Source organism: Apostichopus japonicus, chromosome 10, assembly GCF_037975245.1.
Source record: "Apostichopus japonicus isolate 1M-3 chromosome 10, ASM3797524v1, whole genome shotgun sequence".
Lineage (NCBI taxonomy): Eukaryota > Metazoa > Echinodermata > Holothuroidea > Aspidochirotida > Stichopodidae > Apostichopus > Apostichopus japonicus.
This window is the reverse complement of record NC_092570.1, coordinates 8,445,264-8,466,579: the sequence shown is the minus strand read 5'-3', so window position 1 is coordinate 8,466,579 and position 21,316 is coordinate 8,445,264. Positions and strand designations below refer to the sequence as shown.

General features: G+C 37.4%; 3 protein-coding genes across 4 annotated transcripts in view; 1 reads left to right on the top strand and 2 right to left on the bottom strand.

Annotated features, from left to right (window-relative positions):
• Positions 1–988: 988 nt before the first annotated feature.
• LOC139975439 (uncharacterized) lies at positions 989–10,130 on the bottom strand. The gene is made up of 6 exons (XM_071983429.1): positions 10,073–10,130; positions 9,085–9,145; positions 7,738–8,664; positions 6,574–6,836; positions 4,798–4,973; positions 989–2,416 (listed from the first exon to the last, which is right to left on the bottom strand). The coding sequence occupies exons 1-3, from the start codon at positions 10,128–10,130 to the stop codon at positions 7,854–7,856; spliced, it is 930 nt and encodes a 309-aa protein (XP_071839530.1). The 3' UTR covers positions 989–2,416; positions 4,798–4,973; positions 6,574–6,836; positions 7,738–7,853.
• LOC139974729 (WD repeat domain-containing protein 83-like) lies at positions 9,941–18,904 on the top strand. Of its 2 annotated transcripts, none has more exons than XM_071982101.1 (5): positions 9,941–10,658; positions 11,459–12,134; positions 12,452–12,646; positions 13,031–13,254; positions 13,823–18,904. In XM_071982101.1, exons 2-5 carry the CDS (start codon positions 11,783–11,785, stop codon positions 13,961–13,963), a joined length of 912 nt encoding a protein of 303 aa, XP_071838202.1. In that variant the 5' UTR covers positions 9,941–10,658; positions 11,459–11,782; the 3' UTR covers positions 13,964–18,904. The 2 variants fall into 2 exon arrangements, with proteins under 2 accessions (XP_071838202.1, XP_071838201.1); XM_071982100.1 differs by lacking the exon at positions 9,941–10,658 and adding an exon at positions 10,684–10,867.
• The window catches only part of LOC139974728 (UV radiation resistance-associated protein-like), a 19,156-nt gene continuing 14,189 nt past the window's right edge, over positions 16,350–21,316 (bottom strand). Inside the window, exon 14 of the mRNA XM_071982099.1 lies at positions 16,350–20,580. Within this exon, the coding sequence (XP_071838200.1) occupies positions 19,734–20,580 (847 nt within the window). The 3' untranslated portion in view covers positions 16,350–19,733. The remainder of the gene's footprint in view (positions 20,581–21,316) is intronic.

The following is a 21,316-nucleotide window of genomic DNA, read 5'->3' as shown; positions in this document are numbered from 1 at the left end:
TCGATTCAGCCTTTTCTCTCCCATTCTGAAATTCTGCCATATATAAATGTTTACATGAAGTTCGTGGATTACAGTACCATTTCCTTTGCCTTGTGGGTTTTTACCCTACACCAGAGGGTGGGGGGGTGGTAGAGGGTGGGAGGACCACTTTGGCTTCCTTGCACCCTGTTCTAGGAACTTTCCTGTTTGTTTTCAAGGATGCTCAGCATAATCACTCCATTCTGATCACAGAAATAAGTCACCTAAAATATTACTGATCTTCCAACGAATTTAGTCAACTTATTTTGACTGACTATGCAGCTTGGAAAAATATTTATAGATTGTTGATGTTTTTTATTATGGGTCAAATTGAAAGCTGAAATTAGCACATTTTGTAGCAGAAGTAAATGCAATCTATTATTATGGTCTCCTTAATTTGTCACTCTCTTGTTTTGAACTTAGAATGAGTGAAGTTTTAACTGAAGGTATGTAAGTTTGTTAAATAGTAATATAATTTTTTGCTATGATCCTTCTATTTTCCAAAAAAAAAATAAAAATCAGAACAAACCCAAAACACTCTCTGGAAATGTGCATCTTTACCGTCACAACGGCTTGCTTCAATTTCAGTTTTGGCAAAAAACCACACCATTTTCAAATTTTATCTCTAAAACTGCATGTAGAAAGTGAATGCAACTTTCTCCAGGATACCAAGATCACACTCCTCCTCTTTAACAGGTCAAACATATTTTTTAAATCTGGGCACTTCTTTTAATTCATTAAACTTACAATTAATGCACCATTTATAGTGAGAATATAATAAATTGTTTCATCATTCCTTTCTTTGAGTATCTCTATTTGTTTGTGCACTAGTTTATGTAATATACTGTAATATACAAGTTTAGCCTCGAGGTAAGTTATGCAATCTCTCAAGAGAGAACCAGGCTGTGGTTACATGGGATATGGAAGGGTTGGAGATGTGTTGGGTTATATAAACCTCTTTCCTTCTTCTAAACCAGACAAACTCACAGACTTCAATGACTAAACGGTTTTTATTAAGTTGCAAAATACAAAACCTAAAAGCTTAAAATCAAAATAGCTGGGAGTCATGTCATGATTAACACAAATATGCATGATTACTGTAAGTATCAATTCCAATCTTCCCATAATGCAACATTCGCATGCTAATAGTTGTATGACAAATCTACATAGCCATTAACCATTACAGGCATGTTCGACTGGTTGTTCCGTATCGGTTCGGCTAATTGTATTGTAATGTCCAGCTAACTACACCAGTCATGCAAAGTGTATAACCTAAGCATGGTACATTTTGTGCTACTTGGACATAATCTTGCATCAAATTAAACCAAAAAACCGAAGTGCAATGAACACCTGCAGCGATGGTGGTAGTGCGTGATTGCGCCTGCTTGCGTGTTGCAGTTCTTGCAGTTCATATCAATGATGTTGATGCACGCAAGTCTACTGAACCGGTACTTAAAATGCATCTGTCCGTCTGTCCATTGATCTAGTGGGTTGGTTCTGTCCCTAAATACCCTTTCCCTAACAGTCATGTAAAATGTATCATTAAACACATCGTAGCAATGTAAAAATAACAAACTTTAATATAGCTAGCAACAACCAGTCATGTAAACTGTATCATTAAACACACTGTAGTAATGTAAAAATAACAAACTTTAATAAAGCTAAACATACCAGCCATGTAAACTGTATCATAAAACACATTGTAGCAATGTAAAAATAACAAACTTTAATATAGCTAAACATACCAGTCATGTAAACTGTATCATGAAACACATTGTAACAACGTAGAAGAAACAAACTTTAATATAGCTAAACATACCAGTCATGTAAACTGTATAATTAAACACATTGTAGTAATGTAAAAATAACAAACTTTAATATAGCTAAACATACCAGTCATGTAAAATGTATCATTAAACACATTGTAGTAATTTAAAAATAACAAACTTTAATAAAGCTTAACATACCAGTCATGTAGACTGTATCATTAAGCACATTGCAGCAATGTAGAAATAACAAACTTTAATATAGCTAAACATAACAGTCATGTTAAATGTATCATTAAACACATTGCTACAATGTAAAAATAACAAACTTTAATATAGCTAAACATACCAGCCATGTAAACTGTATCATTAAACACGTAGCAATGTAGAAATAGCAAACTTTAATATAGCTAAATATACCAGTCATGTAAACTGTATCATTGAACACATTGTAGCAAAGTAGAAATAACAAACTATACTATAGCTAAAACATACCAGCCATGTAAACTGTATCATTAAACATGTACTTAATAGAAATGCAGAAGAAATGTTAATAAATCGATAGCTAAATACACCATCCAGGATGCTGAAAGATTGCTTGAAATTTCAGCTCTCCTTGTCCAGAATACTTCCTGATGAAAACAAAAGAGAAAAACAGAATTTGTCACTAAGAGCACAAATATTTTTCAGGTTCAAAGATGAAATTTTAAAGGAAAAAATCAATCCCTTCATCATATTTCAGAGTACTGATAGGTAGCCATAACAGTTCTAAACTAGTATTGTATCTATTTAAGTTTGAGAGGTTGTTTAGGGTTTGCCCAATCCAAATTAGAATGGTGGAGTAGGAAAAACATTTTCTAAGCTGTAGAATCTACTAACTGCAAATAAGTCTTCTGTCGAACTGTGAGAGTAAAGAAGGGTTCCTAATTATGAAACAAACTTGACAAATATATTCCTTATGCCAATCTGGTAATGCCTGTAAGTCTGGCACTAAAAGGCTGCCATGAACTCAAATTGTTTGTAGCATATTATTCAAATATAGGTGACCTGCGGTTATAAGCAACAAAGTCAGTTGTAGTTAGGTGTCTAGGAGTTGGACGATTATCCTAGCGAACAGTCTTTTAGCAGCATTACCATTTTTCTTTCTTTTTTCTTTCATTCTTAGCTTGAAATATAAGAACAACCATTAACTTCCAAGAAGATCCTGTGGCACAGTGGTTAGTGGACTGGAGTTCTTGAAATGATTCATGCTTATGAGTTCAATCCCCAGTTGTGACTTTTACTTTTCTCTTCTTTCTACAGATAGGGAACTATAGAAGGAAAATCAAATGCAAACCTATTGGGAACTAAAATGGTGAAGAGGAAGCCTTGAAACCTGCCAATCCCCCGATCACCGGTTCAAGCCCTGGAGGATGAAATGGAAAAGCACTGCTACCTGGATTTTCTCCCTTCCTCCCCTCACTTCTCTCTCCCCTTTTCCCTCCTCCCAAGAGTTTCTCATATGACTACACTAAGAAAGTAAATTTCGAATATCTTTTGCTGAAAAAATTCCAAGTCCAAACATTTGGATCTTTTAGTATTTCTTAAAACAGAAAAAATATTCTCTTCCCCTATGGTGTTGTGGTCAAAATTTTGTTTTCCAGCACAAGATCCCTGGTTCAATCCCAGCTCAGACTGGACCAAAAAGAAAAGATGCCCTTTTACATCAACATATGCTCAATTGAGCAAGAAGATATCTTTTCTCTACTTTACACACACTGATATGTGAAAAATGCCTTCACTTCAAAAACACCAACCCCAAATTTCCCCACCACCATGTTTGGGGGGGGGGGGTAAGGATGGTGGTGGTGGGAAGGGTTTGTCACTTCAGTGTTTTTCAAAGGTATTAATGAGGTGCACGAAATAGGAGCAAAAAGGTAACATCACAGAATTGCATCACAAGAAAGCTAAAGTTTGAGATTTTCAAACCTGCAATTAAGTTTGCTTCTACAGTTATTACAAAGAAAAAAAATTCTCATGATGAAAATGACTTCAAATTTGTAATATCTTTTATTTTGTCCCCAAATATGGACCTTTGAAAGCCCCTGCCCTTTCAAATAAGTGTTTGGTGATGCCCCTTCAAATAATAGAGATTGTGAAGCCCCTCTAATTAGACAGTTTGTGATGCTCCTTCATTTGAAAGATATTACCTCATCTGCTCTCACATTATCAACTTCCTGTACATGTTTGAAAGAAGAAACTTGCATTATTAAAAGTGTCAATATTTAGTTACAACATATTTGTAAGATAAGAAAGCTTACTATTTCCCATCATTTTTAGTAATTGCATTTCTTATAAATTGTTTGACAAGCAGGATTCAGTTTTTCACTCCAAATATACAAAGAAATAGCAACTTTTTGCATATTTGGTAGCATCTAAAATATTAAAATAATATAACTGAATAGTTCAGAGTTCTTACTTATTTACAGAAGATAAGGCTGTAAAACAAAATAACACTACATCAAAGCATATGCACATCTGATTTACAGGTTGAAAGATAATAAAAGTGACTACCCCCCTGCCCTGGAAAATGAGGCAAGTTAAAGAGGGTTTTGCAACAACTTAGAACTGTCCAGACAAACACAATTTATGTTGTGATAACCATGTTGCCAAAAAAGTGCCAAAGTAATGGTTTTCTTCAACTTGTAAAACAGGTACACAATGCTTAGCTGTAGTGTTGATGTGTATGTTTCGTGTAATTTACAAAAAATGGAAGTACTCTGAAATATTCTTTTCAAACATCCTCTAGAGATGGTGTCTATCATAACGATTCTACAAGGTCAAATGTAATTATCAAAATCAACTCCAAAAAGAATCCAAAACTAAATTGATCATCCAAAATACATCATTTGTTTCCATAACTACTTCCATTTATTGGATCTGCACTCATTTATTTAAGTTCAGACTTATATTCTAGACCTTATCCAAACCATGATAATAGACACCACCTATATTAACTTTATATTAAACCTACAACAGGTTTCTTCATCTCAACCATCTTCTCATTTCTACATCTCTGCACATCTCAGAGGTTGATGGAGACTACTCCTGTCATCGAAATAACCTGTGGTTTCTTCATCTCAACCAGCTCTCCAGTTCCTAATCCTGACAGCTCAAAATGCCTCTTGGTTTCTGACTCTGCAGCTGAAGCTGCTTTAAAAAAAGAGAGAAAGATGAAATGAAACAATAAAAAAATTGATGAAGGATAATCTAAGGCACAGACTTAATTTTTTTTTTTTTTTTTTTTTATAAATAATTTTGTTGCCAAGCATCAAACAAAGCTACTATCAGTATAGATAACATTATTAGTATTGTTATCAGTTTTCGTGATATGTCAGTTCAAACATCCGTGGATCATCATGTAGGCTGTGTCTATTTCAAATTAGCTTTAATTCTGAGTAAAATTCGGGTCAACTATTATTACCCTATTCCAAACTCAAATTGTAAAACACTCAAGTTCATTAGCTAATAAGTCAACTTTCATTTGAGATTGTGAAGTATGGGCAGCCAATTTTCTGTTTTGCTTTTTAATTCATGATAATGATAAGAATGTAAGGGCAGTGAAATATTGATAATCAAATTTAAATTCATGAATCACATGTACTTGCCCATTAATTACTTAACCTTCGCTTGATGAGATACAGCCGAGTTTCCTTCTTTTGTGGTTAATACAAATTTGTTGACCTTAAATTGACCTTGAATCTTCAATAAAAACAATGAGTTCACAATAGCAATATTATCTAGATACAGCGAATTAGATACAACTGAACTGCCTCAGATATAATATTTGAAAGGTTTCAAGGTTGCAACCTCCACAATGAACAATACATGATTGGGCATCCACCCCAAAGTTTCCCTTCTTGAAAGAGCGCTTTATGAGCTTTTTCAGACTGAGGTCATCTGAGGTTTTCATGATGACCTTTAGCCTCGATGACATCAATCGGGTCCATCTCCTTAGTATGGTGTATCAATGTACCAAATATGACCTTTGATAGCCAATAAAAACAATAGGTTTCATCTACTCAATTGGGACATCCACATAATTAACATGAAATTCCTTTAAGATTCTCCCATTCTTGAGACATATCAAATCCCCTTCACCCCCCCCCCCCCTTCCCCAAATCCACATCTGGTGTCACTTTGGTGGACTAATGTACCAGATTACTTTTCTAGGTAGCCTATCCTCCTTTCTAAGTGGAGTATTATAGCATGTAGTCCTGAGAAAATCTAAAGTCACTCCCAGATGGGTCTCAAAATTGGAGTTGTTTTCAGCTTGGACTTACAACCATGAATTTTTAAGTAATGAATTAAAAATGTAGAAAAAGCATTTTCTGCGTATCTCCCACTCATCTACATTTCTCATATTTGGAAAATATTAAAATAACAAAATTTTGCTATAACCTGCCCCACCACCCATTCTACTTCCAGCCAATTACAATGTCCAGGTTTAGTTATAAAACAAATTCATGCATGCATTTGTTGGTTTGCATGCCATTTACTGTAACTTGAACTTTAATGGTAAAGAGTGTTTTTTCTTCTGAACAATTTATTGTTCAAACATAACACATTACCTTTTTTTTTTTTTAGCCTTTCCAAACGGTAGCAAAGACTGTGACTTTCTAGTAATCACATGTTATTAATCACAAAGTAGCCTTGTACTTCATCAACTCACAGGACTTGACTCGCAGAATGACTCAGCGTATTGTGCAATGCTACTAAAGACAAATGAAACACTCAACAGAGGACTCACTTGGTTTAAGCTATTTGGTTCTCTTTCCAGTAGTAATGTGACTAATGTCCTCATGTAAACACCTCTAGGAGATTGGTGGAATCATGGGTATGCTTGCTCTGGATGTAGTTGGTAACAGAAAAGCCACTTTACTGCAAAGTTCCTCTCCATTGTCAGCTGGTGTTGATGCAGCTGCCCAGTAAAGGTGGTTTACTGATAATTTGTATCCAACGAGAGTCCTCTGAGCACCACTCCACCAACTTTGTCAGTTTTCTTAGCTACTCCTAAAAGATATTAAAAATAGAACAAAAATGAAAAGTAATAGAGTTTCCATAAAGTTTGCTGAATGATGTACAAAAAGGATCTCTTTAACTAGAAGGGCTCAATCCCCCCCCCCCCCAAAAAAAAGCCCTGAAAAGATGCATGGATTGATTTCTGACAAAGGAAATTTACAATTCCGCCTAAATTTCTGAATGTTGAATAATACAAGGATCCGTTCAACACACGAAGCAGGCAGATTAGTACAACATGGAATATCACATACTTCGTCCTTTAAACAATGACCAATTAATTTCCAGCATGCCAGACATCAAAATGGTGTAACTTGTTCTTGGTACATTGATCCAATTATGGGAGACAGTGTAGTTTATACTGCATATCTAATCCCCTCCACCACCCCCCTTCCCTTCCCCCAACTCTACACAGTAGAACCTTCCAGGGATATATATAACTGCAAGAATATCTGATGAAGTATAGAAAGGTCATCCTATCAAAATTAACACAGCTTTTCTTGGAGCAAAATAAGGGAGGAAAAATAAGGATCATGATAGAATTCTCCACCATTTTCACTGTCTGGGGGGTACCATGAAAAGGTGAACATATAGTAGTTGTTGTCGACTGGAATGATGATACAATGTTAACACAGAACGTTCTTCGAACCAATTCCCAATGGATAACTATATTTCAGTGAATGTCAAGGATCGGGTCATGGCAAGAGCTCGTTCAAATTATATGTCTCTATGGCCAGCTCTCTTTGTCAGATAAGTCATCAATCTTAACTAATAGACTTCACTCAAATAAGATGCTTTTATGACTAGATCTATAAATGCAATCCTACATACGGTGATATGTCCTATTGCAGTTTTACTATGCATGTTTGGTGGAATTAATACAAAATAAACTCACCTTTCGGGTAGGACACTTACCTCGACCCCAAGTGTCAATGAGGAAGCGTGTGCCGTTGTCTCTGTCAGTGACATAAAACAGGCGACTTTCCCCTTGGCCAGCAAGACCCGTCGCTACTAGTCGCTGGCCATGGAGTTTTCCGCTTTAGTAGCTCCTTTGTGGGTGCACGGCAGTCGGCAATGATTGGCATCTTCACCAAAGGTGTGGTGGTACCAGCAAATACCTCCGGTTGGTGTACTGTCACGGGACTTGCGGCTGTTATTTGACTTGGATCGCGACTTCGAACGACCAAGACTTTGGTCTCGTTGTTGTTTCGTCAGCGACGCCACCTGCTTCGTTAGTTCGTCGATTTGTCGTTGAAGTGTAGCGATTCCATTGCTCAGAGCGGGCGCTGTTGAGTTTTGTACCGCTGCCACTGTTGCAATCGGGTGTGGGATTACCACTTCCATTATTTTGTCCGCGAGAGTTGCCAATTCCTCGATGTTGGTTTTGTCGCTGGTTGTGGCGAGGACGAGTTGTACATTTGATGGCAGTCTCTGTACGAAAAGCTGCCTCAAAATATTGGCGTCGACGGTGTTGGAAGCAAGCAGCTGCCTCATTCGGCGGAGCAGTTGGGATGGCTTCTTGTCGCCCAACTCTTCGGCCGTCAACAACTGATGGAGCCGCTTCTGCTCGGACGCAGTTGTGCGTTTGATGAGCTCCTTCTTGAGCGATTCGTATGGGTTGGCTGATGGGGGATGGAGGAGTATGTCGCGCACCTCTTGCGCTACCTCCGGCTGCAACGAAGCGATGACATAAGAATATTTGGTTTTGTCGTCTCTGACCCCTCTCGTTGTAAATTGGGCTTCCACTTGGGCGAACCAAATGTGGGGGTCATTCGAAGAATTCCAATATACGTGCACTGATGCATAAATGATAAATCCCGGACTAATTAATATGAATTAATAGCGGGACATCCAATATAAAATGATCGTAGATGCAATAAATGAAAAACACTTGTTGTCGAGCGTAAATTCGATATGAGAATGTCATCGTGGGAAAAAACTCCTCTTTTTGGCTATAAAGACTCGTTCCTAACGGTTGAGTCACACAACCCGGGGTCAGGGGTTAATCGCTAATGTCCATTTGCCCCGAGAGAAATGACAAATGAGGTATTTAGTAAAAAACGACAATGACTGAAATTCCAAAGTTGAACAAATTATGGCGGCGCTGTTTCCAAAATTTAGAACAAATAGAATTTCCTAGAGAAATGATGAAATCACTACACATGCATCAGTTCTGCAAAGTCAGATTTAGACTGTCTGACAACACCTCCTATTGGCCTAAATTAACTGTTTGTGAACATACCTTGGATAATCTGTCACTCTAAGTTCTAAGTTGTCACCATCCGATGTATGTTCTGATAAGGCTGGTGGAGAGGTAAGGGTTCACTGAGTTTTTAAGGCCTTGTTATTAGATGTTGATGCCGAGTTCAGATCCCTGTCTGGTATTAAAATTCAACGATCACACGGCTCTCTTGCTACCCTGTTTCACCAGTGTTGGCTCTAACAACTGTAATGTGGTAGAGAGAATTACTGTGTGCTTTGATCCACTATTTCGTTGATTGTCCTGTACATGGCCTGATTTGGTTTCTAAAAGATAACAAAGGAAATAAACACAAGTGTATGGTTAGAGATGACTTGGATTGATACATGAATGAGACTATTGGAAATTTTACGTTGGGCGAAATGGTAAGGTTGGTCGAAATGGCAGTTGGGTGAAAAGGTTGTTGGGCGAAGTGACCAGCTTTCAATAAATTAGGATGTTATTCACATTTTAATTTTTTTTTCAATCTTGAGCTTATCCCAGAAACTCTGTACCTTAATTAGCATGCCTCCTGATAATGTTTGAACTATTACTATCACTTTCCTTCAAAATGCCTATAGGCACCTCCACTAGAATTAGAAACATAATCCTGATCAAAATTTATGTCTGACCTCATTGCCCCCCCCCCCCCTCAATTAAGTTTAAACATAGCTGTTCAACAGAGTAATTCACCATCCTACCATACAACGAGGCCCCAGCATTAGCTAAGTGCAACCCATCCCTGGAAAACAAATCCCTTCTACCCTGGAAACATGACCACATGTCAACAAATATGAAGGAGAAGTCAGAACACAGTCTACTCAAGAAACCATTCAAACTTACCAACTTATGTGACTGAACCTTGATGTCAAATCTAGGCAATAGATCACAGATGAGAACTTCAGCACAAGTGGATGCTAGGCGACACAACAATTCGTGATACCTTGACTGAATTATATCGAGTGACTCCACATCTGCACATTATTGGTACCTTCCTGGACCACAACCACCTCCTCATTTGACACAATTTTGTTTAGTGGAAGCGTCATACTCCATAGCATACGAATTACCTCGCCACAGCTGAACGTTGCAAAAGTTTAAGTTAGGCTCGGTCATAACTGTTTAGATGGAGTGTTTAGGATACCTAACTTGGCCTAACAATTGGTACTGCTGGTACTACTACTAGTGTTGAGGGCCTACTTCTAGTGCTGTGTTGTCCGCCGTTAACAAAAATAAGAGGAATGTACCTCTTTGCATCAACACGAGCTTCGGGGATTTTAACGTTCTAACTTCTAGGTGAACTCTGACCTATGCCCCAGATGGTACTGAAACCTCTGATCCATACATGACCTCTGCTGCTGAGATTCTACCAGAGTTTACACTGAGTACATGTGCCATGGCCAGTTGTCATTCAACTCACATCCAATGTCGCGCTCCAACTGAAACATGATTGAGAGTCCTATCGTGTTCAGCACATATAGAAATTGATAATTATAAATGGTTCAGAGCGGTAAAGGAAAACGAGAAATAATGATGCACGTGTAAATGTATAGGGTAGACTCTGACTGTCTTTCTCGGTCAGTGCGTCGTCTGCTACCTTATTATCTATTTAACGATCTAGGCTAAGAAAACACATTGAACGTACTGCTAACCTAACATAGTAACAATTGTAACGCTCTTACTTGAAGGTTTAACTTAACACCGACGGCGATTTCTGATGTTTCACTACTAAGCGTTAGCGATAAGGAATGGTACCATCATCTTTGGACATCGAGTTGTAGTCTTGGTAGGCCAACACAAGCTGCATTCTGGGCTAAATACATTGTCTGAACTGGAATCCGTTTATATTTTTGGGCCTAGCTCAATGTTACAGTAACATAACGTAGCCTTATAAACTTCTTGATAACCTTTACTACACTACTACTGGTACTAGGCTAACCTCAAAAATATCAACTGTACCCAAGGCTAGACTTGTCTGTATCGATTTGCTAAGTACGTTTACCATTCTGACGATAAAAAGTGCTGTCATGTTACATTTACTCCTGGTCCAGCTGCCTGATTGCTAACTATGTATTAACAATTGTATATATCATTGTAATTCAATGGCAGAAATAAGCGAATATCTTCCAACTTGACCATTCCAGTTAAATATGACAAAACTGGCCTAGGCCTAAGTTAGACCTAGGTCAAATGATGGAAAAGCAGAGTGAAATTAGTTCTTAACTTAAGTCTGGTGTACTAGTGGAAAAGATTCTCAATGATTGGTTGTCATACTTTGAAAAGTTGAGTCAGTTTGGATATACTCAGTTACTCAGCAGAATTAGACTGGAAGTTTGCCTCAATAATTATTATTTCTATTTTCTGTTTCACATTTCAGGTCTGCAAGTTCTCTTGATAAAGTTTTGATACAATAGTTAATTACTGTTGACTTGAATTTTGGAGAATTAACAAGTGAAGCCAATGTGGGTTTGGAAGCTATCCCCCAAATTTCTTTTCCAACTTTGAAATGTTTAGTTACTTTATTCATTTTGAGTTCAATTAATTTATTCATATGAGCAACATTGACAATATATAGTGATCTGTCATCCCAAGATATGCATTGAGAGACAATTGAAGGTACCAAAAATAAGTAATTAGCAGCTTGCCTAGCATTTTAAAACTGTCATGACTTCGTTATAGAAAGCAATAGGTATTCTTTACGATGGCTTCCTTACCTACTAAAGTGACGCAAACATTGGATTGCAAACAGAGGGCTGTGAGAGCTGTACGTTTCAATGCTGATGGTAATTATTGTATGACCTGCGGTAGTGATAAATCTGTCAAGCTTTGGAACCCTCATAACGGTCTACCTCTGAAGACGTACGTCGGTCATGGCTATGATGTCTTCGATGCCAAGAGTTCTGTAGACAATGCTCACCTCTGTTCCTGTGGAGCGGACAAACAAATCATCCTCTGGGATGTCGCAACTGGACAGATTTTAAGAAAATTCAGAGGTCATGCAGGGAAGGTCAATTGTGTTTGCTTTAATGAAGAATCAACAGTCATATTTTCAGGTAGAAATTTGCAATTTGAATGAATGTATAGTTGTAATATGTATATTCCAAGGACCATTTTCTTTCGGGATGTAGGGAGCATCTAACATTGTCATCTTGCTTTTGTTTCAGCTCATTCCTCTCTCTTAGCACCCCTTCCTCTCCCCTCCCTGGGAGTGGCCTAGTCCATCAAGATATATACTACTCTTCTGCATGTTGTATTGCAAAGCCCTTTTCCCCCTTTGTTACGATTGTAAATTTTTAATCATCTCATCCGTCTGTATACACATCTACAAAGTTAACTGTGTATCGACCGTACCGTCACCTTTCATTCACAGGTTCAATTGATGCTTGCGTATATGCTTGGGACTGCAGATCAAGAAAGAATGCACCCGTGCAAGCCTTAAATGAAGCCAAAGACAGTGTTTCGTCAATTCAAATCTCAGACACTGAAATCCTGACTGGATCTGTAGATAAGTATATCAGGCGATATGATGTCAGAAATGGGAAAATGACTGCTGATTGCATAGGACGTAAGTGAACATATCAGTCACCAGTTGTAGGATACAGCCTTGATAGCCTTCTACAGCCTTATAGGAAATAAGTTGCCCTTAAATGTGTTCTGGGACACAGGATTTTTCCCAGCCCTACCCTTCATCCACTGCTACATTTGTGATTCCCAACATTTGTATGGGGGGGGGAGGGGGTTCCTCTCTTTCTGGTCTCATGTCCTGATAAGTCCTGTATGTGCAACATTTAATGTAACTGGGATCATACTTTTGCTAATGGACATTACCAAATATTTTGAAATCACATTGATTCTTTGTACTAGATTTTGCAACCTGATCCCAGCCTCCTATGATTATAAATGACTCCCATATTCTCATTTCTAAATTAATGTCTTCTCTTCCATTCAGAACCAGTGACGGCAATTAATTTCACAAAAGATGGCCAGTGTACTTTAGTTTCATCCCTGGATGGGAAGCTGAGGCTCTTGGATAAAGATACTGGGGAACTGTTAGGAGAATATACAGGTCACCAGAATACACAATATGTTATTGATAACTGTCTCAATGAGAAGGACACCCATGTCATCAGTGGTTCAGAAGATGGCAAAATATATTTCTGGGATTTGATTGAGGTAAACAATAAGTAACATCCTGACAGAATATATTTGGTAGACAATCTTACTTTTGGTTTCTCTGCACAAAATACTGAACTACATCCACATGCTAAAATATGCCAGAGAACATCATTTGGTTTAATTTCATTACTCTTCTGTCATGGTTTAGATATCTTTTATTTAAATGACTTTCTTTAAAACACTAGTCACTGAAAGTAAATAATTCCAGACAAATTAGGCACCAGATGGAAATCTTTCCCATGTATCATGTCATACAGACATAAGATTAAACTGGTAGTATGTTACAGCTGTTGGATATATGGTAATGGTAAAGTTACTGGAAGTTTATTAATTACAATGGGGGGGGGGGGGCGGGGGTTGGTGGGAGGAAAGTTTTGGGGAGGGGGGAGGGAGAAGGCTGAGGTACCCAGTTATACTTCCCACTCCACCATCTTTGCCCTGCATTAATAGTCTTTTAATGAGACTGCGTTATGAGCTTTCTGCAATAACACGTGGCAATAATTCATTGTTTTCCCCGATATCCAGGGCTATGTATTAACCACAAGAGATGTTTTTATCTCCCCAGGGGTCTATAACCACGACAGATAAAGCTGGCCCTGGAGCTGTACACTCCATCTCCTTCCATCCTCTTGAGTCCTGTATGCTGTCAGCCTCAGAAACTCAAGTTCATGTTTGGAGGGAACCATCATACCAGGCAGAATCTTAATATACCCGAGAGATACAGGTTCAACTGAACTGCGGTTTTCTATTTCCATAGCATGTCCATTCCACTGAAGTTTGGCTTATGGTGGTTTATTCATATCCATGTTGTTTCCAGGCGCGTAGCCAAGAGGGGGGGGCAAAGGGGGCAGCCACCCCCCCCTTGAGCATATTTAAAAAAAAAATTTTTGATGTTTTTATGATATCGCTAGTAATTTCAAAAGAGAAAATGCTAAGATGCAACTTACAAGGCCTGGGAAGTGCCATTTCCAGCGATCTGGGAGGCATTTTCAGCCAGAATTTTCTTGTTCCTTATGCCAACCATGGTGGCGCTACGCTTAGATAGTATGCAATGCCGTATCTACGGCTCTGATAATTTTTCTACATTTCCCCCCCCCCCCCCCCTTGGCAAATTCCTGGCTACGCACCTGGTTGTTCCTCAAGAAGAGCTGCCACAACAAGTAAAATATTGATGTCACATCTGGGGTACATTAAGTGATAGCAGTAACCCAATTTTGCCGTTCAGCACTTATGTCATATGCAAGTAATATCATTTGAGGCTTGTAGAGCATTATGGTATAATACGACTTGGAAAGATCGTTTGTCAGACTGAAGTATTACACAGGAACCACAACCAACATTATATTCCACAATTAATTCTCAAACCACTCTTTCAAAAGCTGTCTTTCTGCTTGTGTTGAATCATGTGAAAGTATTTGACAAATAATTCTGAAGCCTCTTAGAGCTATAAATTGAGATTTTTGATATTTTTTATTAAATTTACAGAGACATTGTGACAAGATTGTTTGGATATTAAAAAAAAATGGATAATAAAAATTGTTGTTGCAATTTTTCATATGTAGAATTTTGCACTGAACAAAAACAAACTGTCCAAAAGTTGCTATGTATTTGAGCAATTACACACTGCATATGTTAATGGTTTTGAAAGTACTGGATGGTGCTGGAAGAAACGTGTGCCTTATTTCACAATAACAGATGGAAGAATGGTTGACCAGATTTACCTATGATCAAGCAGAAAATCTTTCTGGGTAACAATCTAGGTTGCAATGTGACCATGATTATATTCAAACTATCTGGTAAAATTTAGATTCAATTCCTACATCAGGTTTTGGAGGGTGCTTACAACTGAACCTGATACACTTCTTTTTTTCTGCCGACAAATAATGAAAATGTGTAATATTGAAAAAGTCTGATGTTATGTGTAGGGAGAGTGTACAACATACTTGATCTTAGTAATACAGTGAAAAGCAGTGTGATGTGACAAACAATAAATTCACATTGACACAGGCTGTCCAGAAATGACCATTGACCTCAACAACAAGCTTCTTGTACTAAATGTGATAGATATATCAACATACTAAATATGACATGTCCTTGTTGTAATATTGTGTAAAACATGGTATTCACAATTTGACTCCTGGTGACCATTGACCTCCACCCACATCATTAGGCTTCTTGTACTCAATGTACAATTCCATACCAAATATGCAATCTGTCCAAGCTTCCTTTGCGATATTATGTTTAGGAAGGTGTATTTGTGTAGAGAGACAGGTAAGAGGGGGGTGAAGTACATATTTGGTGTGTGTTGACTTCAAATGACCTTTGACCTCCACCAAAAGCAATAATAGGCTCCTTAAATTTGATATGATACATCTACAAACCAAATATTAGATCTGTACAAGGTTCCCTTCATGTTTTTTCATGTTTACAAGGCTTTCACAATTTGACTGTTGACTTCAAAAGACCTTTGATCCCCCCATAAAGCAATATTAAATAGGCTCCTTAAATTTGCTACGGTTCATAAACAAACAAAATGAGATCTGTCCAAGCTTCCCAATTTGACCATTGACCTCCACCAAAATGATAGGCTCCTTGTACTCAATGTGGTACATAAACATATTAAATATGAGATCTGCCCAAGCTTCCCTTGTTGCGATATCGTGTTGACAACGTATTCATAATTTGACCCCTGGTGACCCCAACTGACCATTGACCTCCACCAAAAACTATAGGCTTCTTGTAATCAATGTGGTTTGTATATATATTAAGTATGAGATCTGCCCTAGCTTCCCTTCTTGAGATATCGTTTTTACAAGGTTTTCACAATTTGACCCCTGGTGACCCCAAATGACCTTTGACCTCCCCAAGAAACAATAGGCATCTTGTACTCAATGTGGTACTTCTACACACCACATATCAAATTCGTCCAACCTTCTCTTCAGCTATTGTGTTTACAAGCTGAGCGTAACAAATGCACATACACACATAGCCATCATGATGCAAAGGTTATGGTTATCATCGTAATCAAAATTGTTGCCCATGCTTCCAACCTACTAAAAATGAACAATAAAAAAGAAAAGTTAACACTGTCGTCCTACTGCCATGTTTTAATCATTGCAATAATCTTCTTTTAAAACTTACGTTCAAAATAGTTTAATTTCAAATGTACATACTCTCTGGTATATAATAGTATGTAACTATCGTTTGTAACCAGAGTAGGAGGGAAACTAATCTACAATACAACACACTCAATACAGTGCAATCATTTGAGTTATTTCAAAATCCACATAAATGGAATGAACATATTATTATGAACTAGATATATCCAAATGATCTATAAACTTAAGGAAATACTAACTGTAAGATGAGTAAATTCCGCTTAACCACAGACTAGTTGTTAGTAAACTGAGAACATGGTCTCTGGGTGGCTTTGTGCTTATGTGTAGGTGATATAGGGCATAGGAAATAAGATGGTGGATTTGTAGATCAGATTTTGTGAGAAAAAATTCCAACAGTTTGATTACAAAAAGGTATTTCCTCGAGTAGGTAAGGATATGGTGCAAAGTTGGGCATGATGATTAACTTAACAGTTATTAGCTTAATATTGACAACTTTTCAAATTACTTAAGCAAGAAGGAAAAATTCTCTGATCGATTTGAAACTGAAATAAAAACTTGGATGCCTTTACAAACTTTCCCTTTCACCCCCTATGCTTTCGTCTTCCAACTGCTTTTGTTTTTGGTTTTCATTAAACGTAGTTTCAACAGAAATCAATACTTCTCACAATGAGCTTCATTGTTGTTTGTCAGAACAGTATCAGTGGGTAAACGATTTCTACACTGTCCGATTGCCATGGCAATATTAATTCACCAACCCTGCTGTTGCTTGATAAGGTATCTGATCAAAATCCAGATCTAATTTGCTCCACTGAAATCTCACTAGGAAAGATGAAACTTGAGAGGTTTACCATAAATGAAATAAAACATTTAACTGTTACTAACTTAACAGGCGCTTACAAATGGTCATAAATAACACTGATATCTTAGTTAGACTCTGGTTACGTGTGAATATAACATAGGTTGGTAAAAATGATAAAACGTTACAAAGCCAACTCAAAATGCAGATTTCTGATATGAGACTCTACAGACTAAACTTCAGATGTCATTTGTTCTATTCAAACACAGGAGCCTGTGTCGAACAACACACCAGGGATTCTATTCTATAAGGAATGTCATTGTCCAACTTATCATCGTAATTAATTCCAAAGACCATGATTTTTAAAATGAAAGACCAAACTTGTCAACATAACAACATGAACACATTTTGTTGACGCAAAACATTGTACGTATCATCTTGAAGTTACAATTATCACATATTAATAAATAATGACAAATCAAGATGAAACATCGGTTTATCTAACATGCAAACCAGCAGAGTGATAAATTCCACAATCCTCCCTTTTCTCCTCTGCCCCCTCAATATTCACTGTACTAATGAAACTCTGAATCAAGGTACAAAGTGACTTTTTTTTTTTAGGGGGGGGGGCACATTTGATGGCATTTAACTGATCAATTTTTACGACAAAAGCTTAAAACGAAGTGACTTCTTTGTAACTGGACACATTGTCAACTGCAAGGAAAACCTTACCCATAGTGTGCATACAGTAATAACAGATTTTTATAACAGAATTTTAACCAAGGTTTTATTTTGACATTCCCCGAGCCAGCTAGCTGAAATCCTATTTTAGCCACAAAACCCTTATCCTGTATCATGATTGATTGTCAATTCCCTGTCAGTTATCTGTTGCACAAAGGTATTTTCCTGTAATAACTTCTGTAACAGTAGAATTCTGTTTGGGAGAGGTGTCGTGAGAAACATGACCATTTGAAGAAACAATTACTTCAACTTCTAGAATCATTGAAAGTGAATACCAAGGATTCCACCCGAAGGTGATAAAACAAAGGTTCCAATCTTTCTTCTCAGCACCGACCTCGTTAAAAAGAAACTAACGCCGGGTTTCTCAAAATCTCTTTGACGTTTTCCTAACATTGAAATCAACACACAATCCATTATCAGGACAAAAAAAAACAACTATATATGTCAATAAATAACATTAAAATTTGGTACATTAATTAATTTAAAACCAGAAAATAAAATGATACAAATTCAAGACTTGGGTTGTTTGCACATGATCATTGCCAGAGGCCTTTTCTCAAATCACTGCCACCTTTCCCACTTTTTGCTTGCAGTCTGTGAGGTTTTGCTTGTCCCAGCTCCAGTCCTACACAATTCTAAGACAAACAGCAACATTTCAAACACACATCATCTTCCATTTCATCTTTCTGAAATTTCGCTCATCAACTGCAAAATTTCTTACGAAGATAACATTATTTGGGCTACACGAAAACAACCATTCCAGCTCAAAATGGATTGTACAAAAAAAACTGAATTTAATAATATTGTTTACTTATTTTATAAGGCAAGGAATAATTTAGTGTCATAGTTTTGAAGGTTCTGCATTTTATCTCTTCAAGTATACTATGGTTCCTGTGTACAAAAGCTGCTACACATACTTGAACTTAAAGGGTGTGAAGACTCGCGCACAAAGAAACGTCTCATGCCGGTAATCTGACCTAGTTTCGAATGAGGTGTAACAGAAGTGTTAGACACCACCATCGATCCCCAAAAATACACACGCAGCTTGCTACCGTCAGTAATTAGACACTAGTGTACAGTCAATACATACAGCTACGGTCAATACCCACAACACAGTGTACATAGCAGCGTGGGACATCTCAGGTCTAGATAAAAGATAACAAGGTATCACGTTTCATTACTGTCTGCATTTTGTAGCGACAAGAAAGAAACTTCATTTGCAAGCAACGGAAAGTTAACTTTTTCAGAGCGCGGCACGCGGTTTGGGGCGAGTCTTCAATGCCTTTAAATAGCAATTTGCTAACTTTACTATGCAATACCGGATAAATTATGCCCTGTATGACCCTTTATTCTAAGACTTCTCTTTTCACTCCCGTAATTTGAAACTTCCACCAAAAAAAAAAAAAAAAAAAAATAGAATTAAAACAAAAACTGATTATCTGCAATTTTTCAAATTTGACAAATTTACTGTAGCTTTTCCAAGCATCCGTTAGGTTAAGAACTTGAAAACAATGGGAATAAAAATTTTCTGATATTGGTAATAAAGAGCAAATTTTTTTTTGGTAATTAATAGCAAATTAAGTATATTCAATCATGACAACATCATTGCTAAAAACCCTGTCATTAAATCTTGTGAAAATTTGCAGTAAAAAAAGATTTAAAAAAATTCATGAAAAATGTCCAAAATCTATTTTTCTGTGAATAAAACCCAAGTCTTACTAGAGTCGTTCGTACCTGTCGACAACACTTGGCAAGATTTGTACACACTGTGAAGAGAGCCAATTCAAACTGGTGTATAATTTAACTAGGATATTATATTCTTAGCTTGTTACATTACTCTGAGTCTTATTGAAACTACTAAATCTTCCTCTATTTGAGAGGGCTTCTGTCCGGGAGTTAATGTCATCGGTGAACTGAGAAAATCCTGCATCGTTTAAAGCTGCTTCGGAAATGTTTAGCCCTTCCTCGTGGAAGTTTTCGCGGTACGGTTCATCTTCCAGAGGATGACTTCCGCCTTTGTGTATCGTGTCATCATTCCTGACATGAACAGAAGACTTTGGATGGGAATGTGACTGGCTTGAATCGTCAGGTTCTACGATATGATTTATAGCGAGGGATGTAGGGGCGCCCTCGCTATCACCTGGTATAGTTTCATTCTCAATTGCTTTTGTGCTATTCTGCTTGTCCCTGTCGCTATGGTAACCATTTGCGTCACCATCCCTATCATTGTTTTCGATTGCACTTTCAGACGCTCCCCTCTCGTAACCACCGTTAGCACCCGACACCGGCTCGGTGGTGTCCGCGTCACCGATATCTGGTTCGGTCCTCCCTTTGTGACCTTTGACCTCTTCTTCTTCTGTATTATTAAGGCTTGTGAATTCTCTTTGAGCATTACTAGCTCCCTCGGGTGTGGAGGCTTCGACCACCACGGTGCTAACGGACAACGGATCGCCGGCGATCGAACGCGACACTTGCTGCTGGGTGAAATTTGCTTCGTAGGGAGGCGGTGGACTCCTGGGAAAGCTAGGATCAACTTGAGTTTCTGTATACTGGGGTGGATTAGAGGGTAAAGGCCTAGTTGGAGTGGGTGAAGGAACATCCATGGTGTGATTACTACTTGTGGCTTTACCGGTGACTGGAGAGTTAGTCAATGAAGGTTCTGACATCCTGCAAAGATAAAAGGATTAAACTCAATCTTTCATATTTATTCTTGGTTCATTATCCTTCAGACTCTGTATTCATTATGGTATCATTTGAATAAATGATAACAGAGACAAAAACAGGTTAACAAACTGTGATAGTATTCCCTGCCAAAATCCAGGTGACCATAAAGATATATAAAACGGTCTGACATTTTCATCCTTGCAGGATCTTCTTCCAAGATAAAACTTTGAAGATTCTGCTCGTACAAATATGACAGGCAGGCCTCTAATTATTAAACATGACCCAAAAAAAATTATGCTGCTAGGCACATTAGTAATCGCCCAGTGTTTATACCCCACTTCTTACACAAAAAACCATCCCATTCTAATAAGTTTTTTTTATTTGAAAATTCTATTTTATGCTTTTATCTGGTTTAGGCTTTTACAATAATTGTCTTACTGTACTATAGTTTCTCATACTTATTTATATTTATGATTTAATCTATTTTACTATTTACATACTTCTGAATTTGTTTTGGACTATATGCGTTTTGGGCTTTTTATTTTTAAGTTTTAGTATCGTTTAATACAGGTGTTTTTTAAATTGTTGCTTTTGGCTTTTACATTTTTTTGCCTTATTGGTTCTCTATATTTAATATTTTGGTTTTTGTTACTATTTGTTTTTAGGTTTTACATTTGTAAAGCGCTTTGAGCAGCTTTGCTGATTATGCGCTATATAAATATTACTTATTATTATTTTA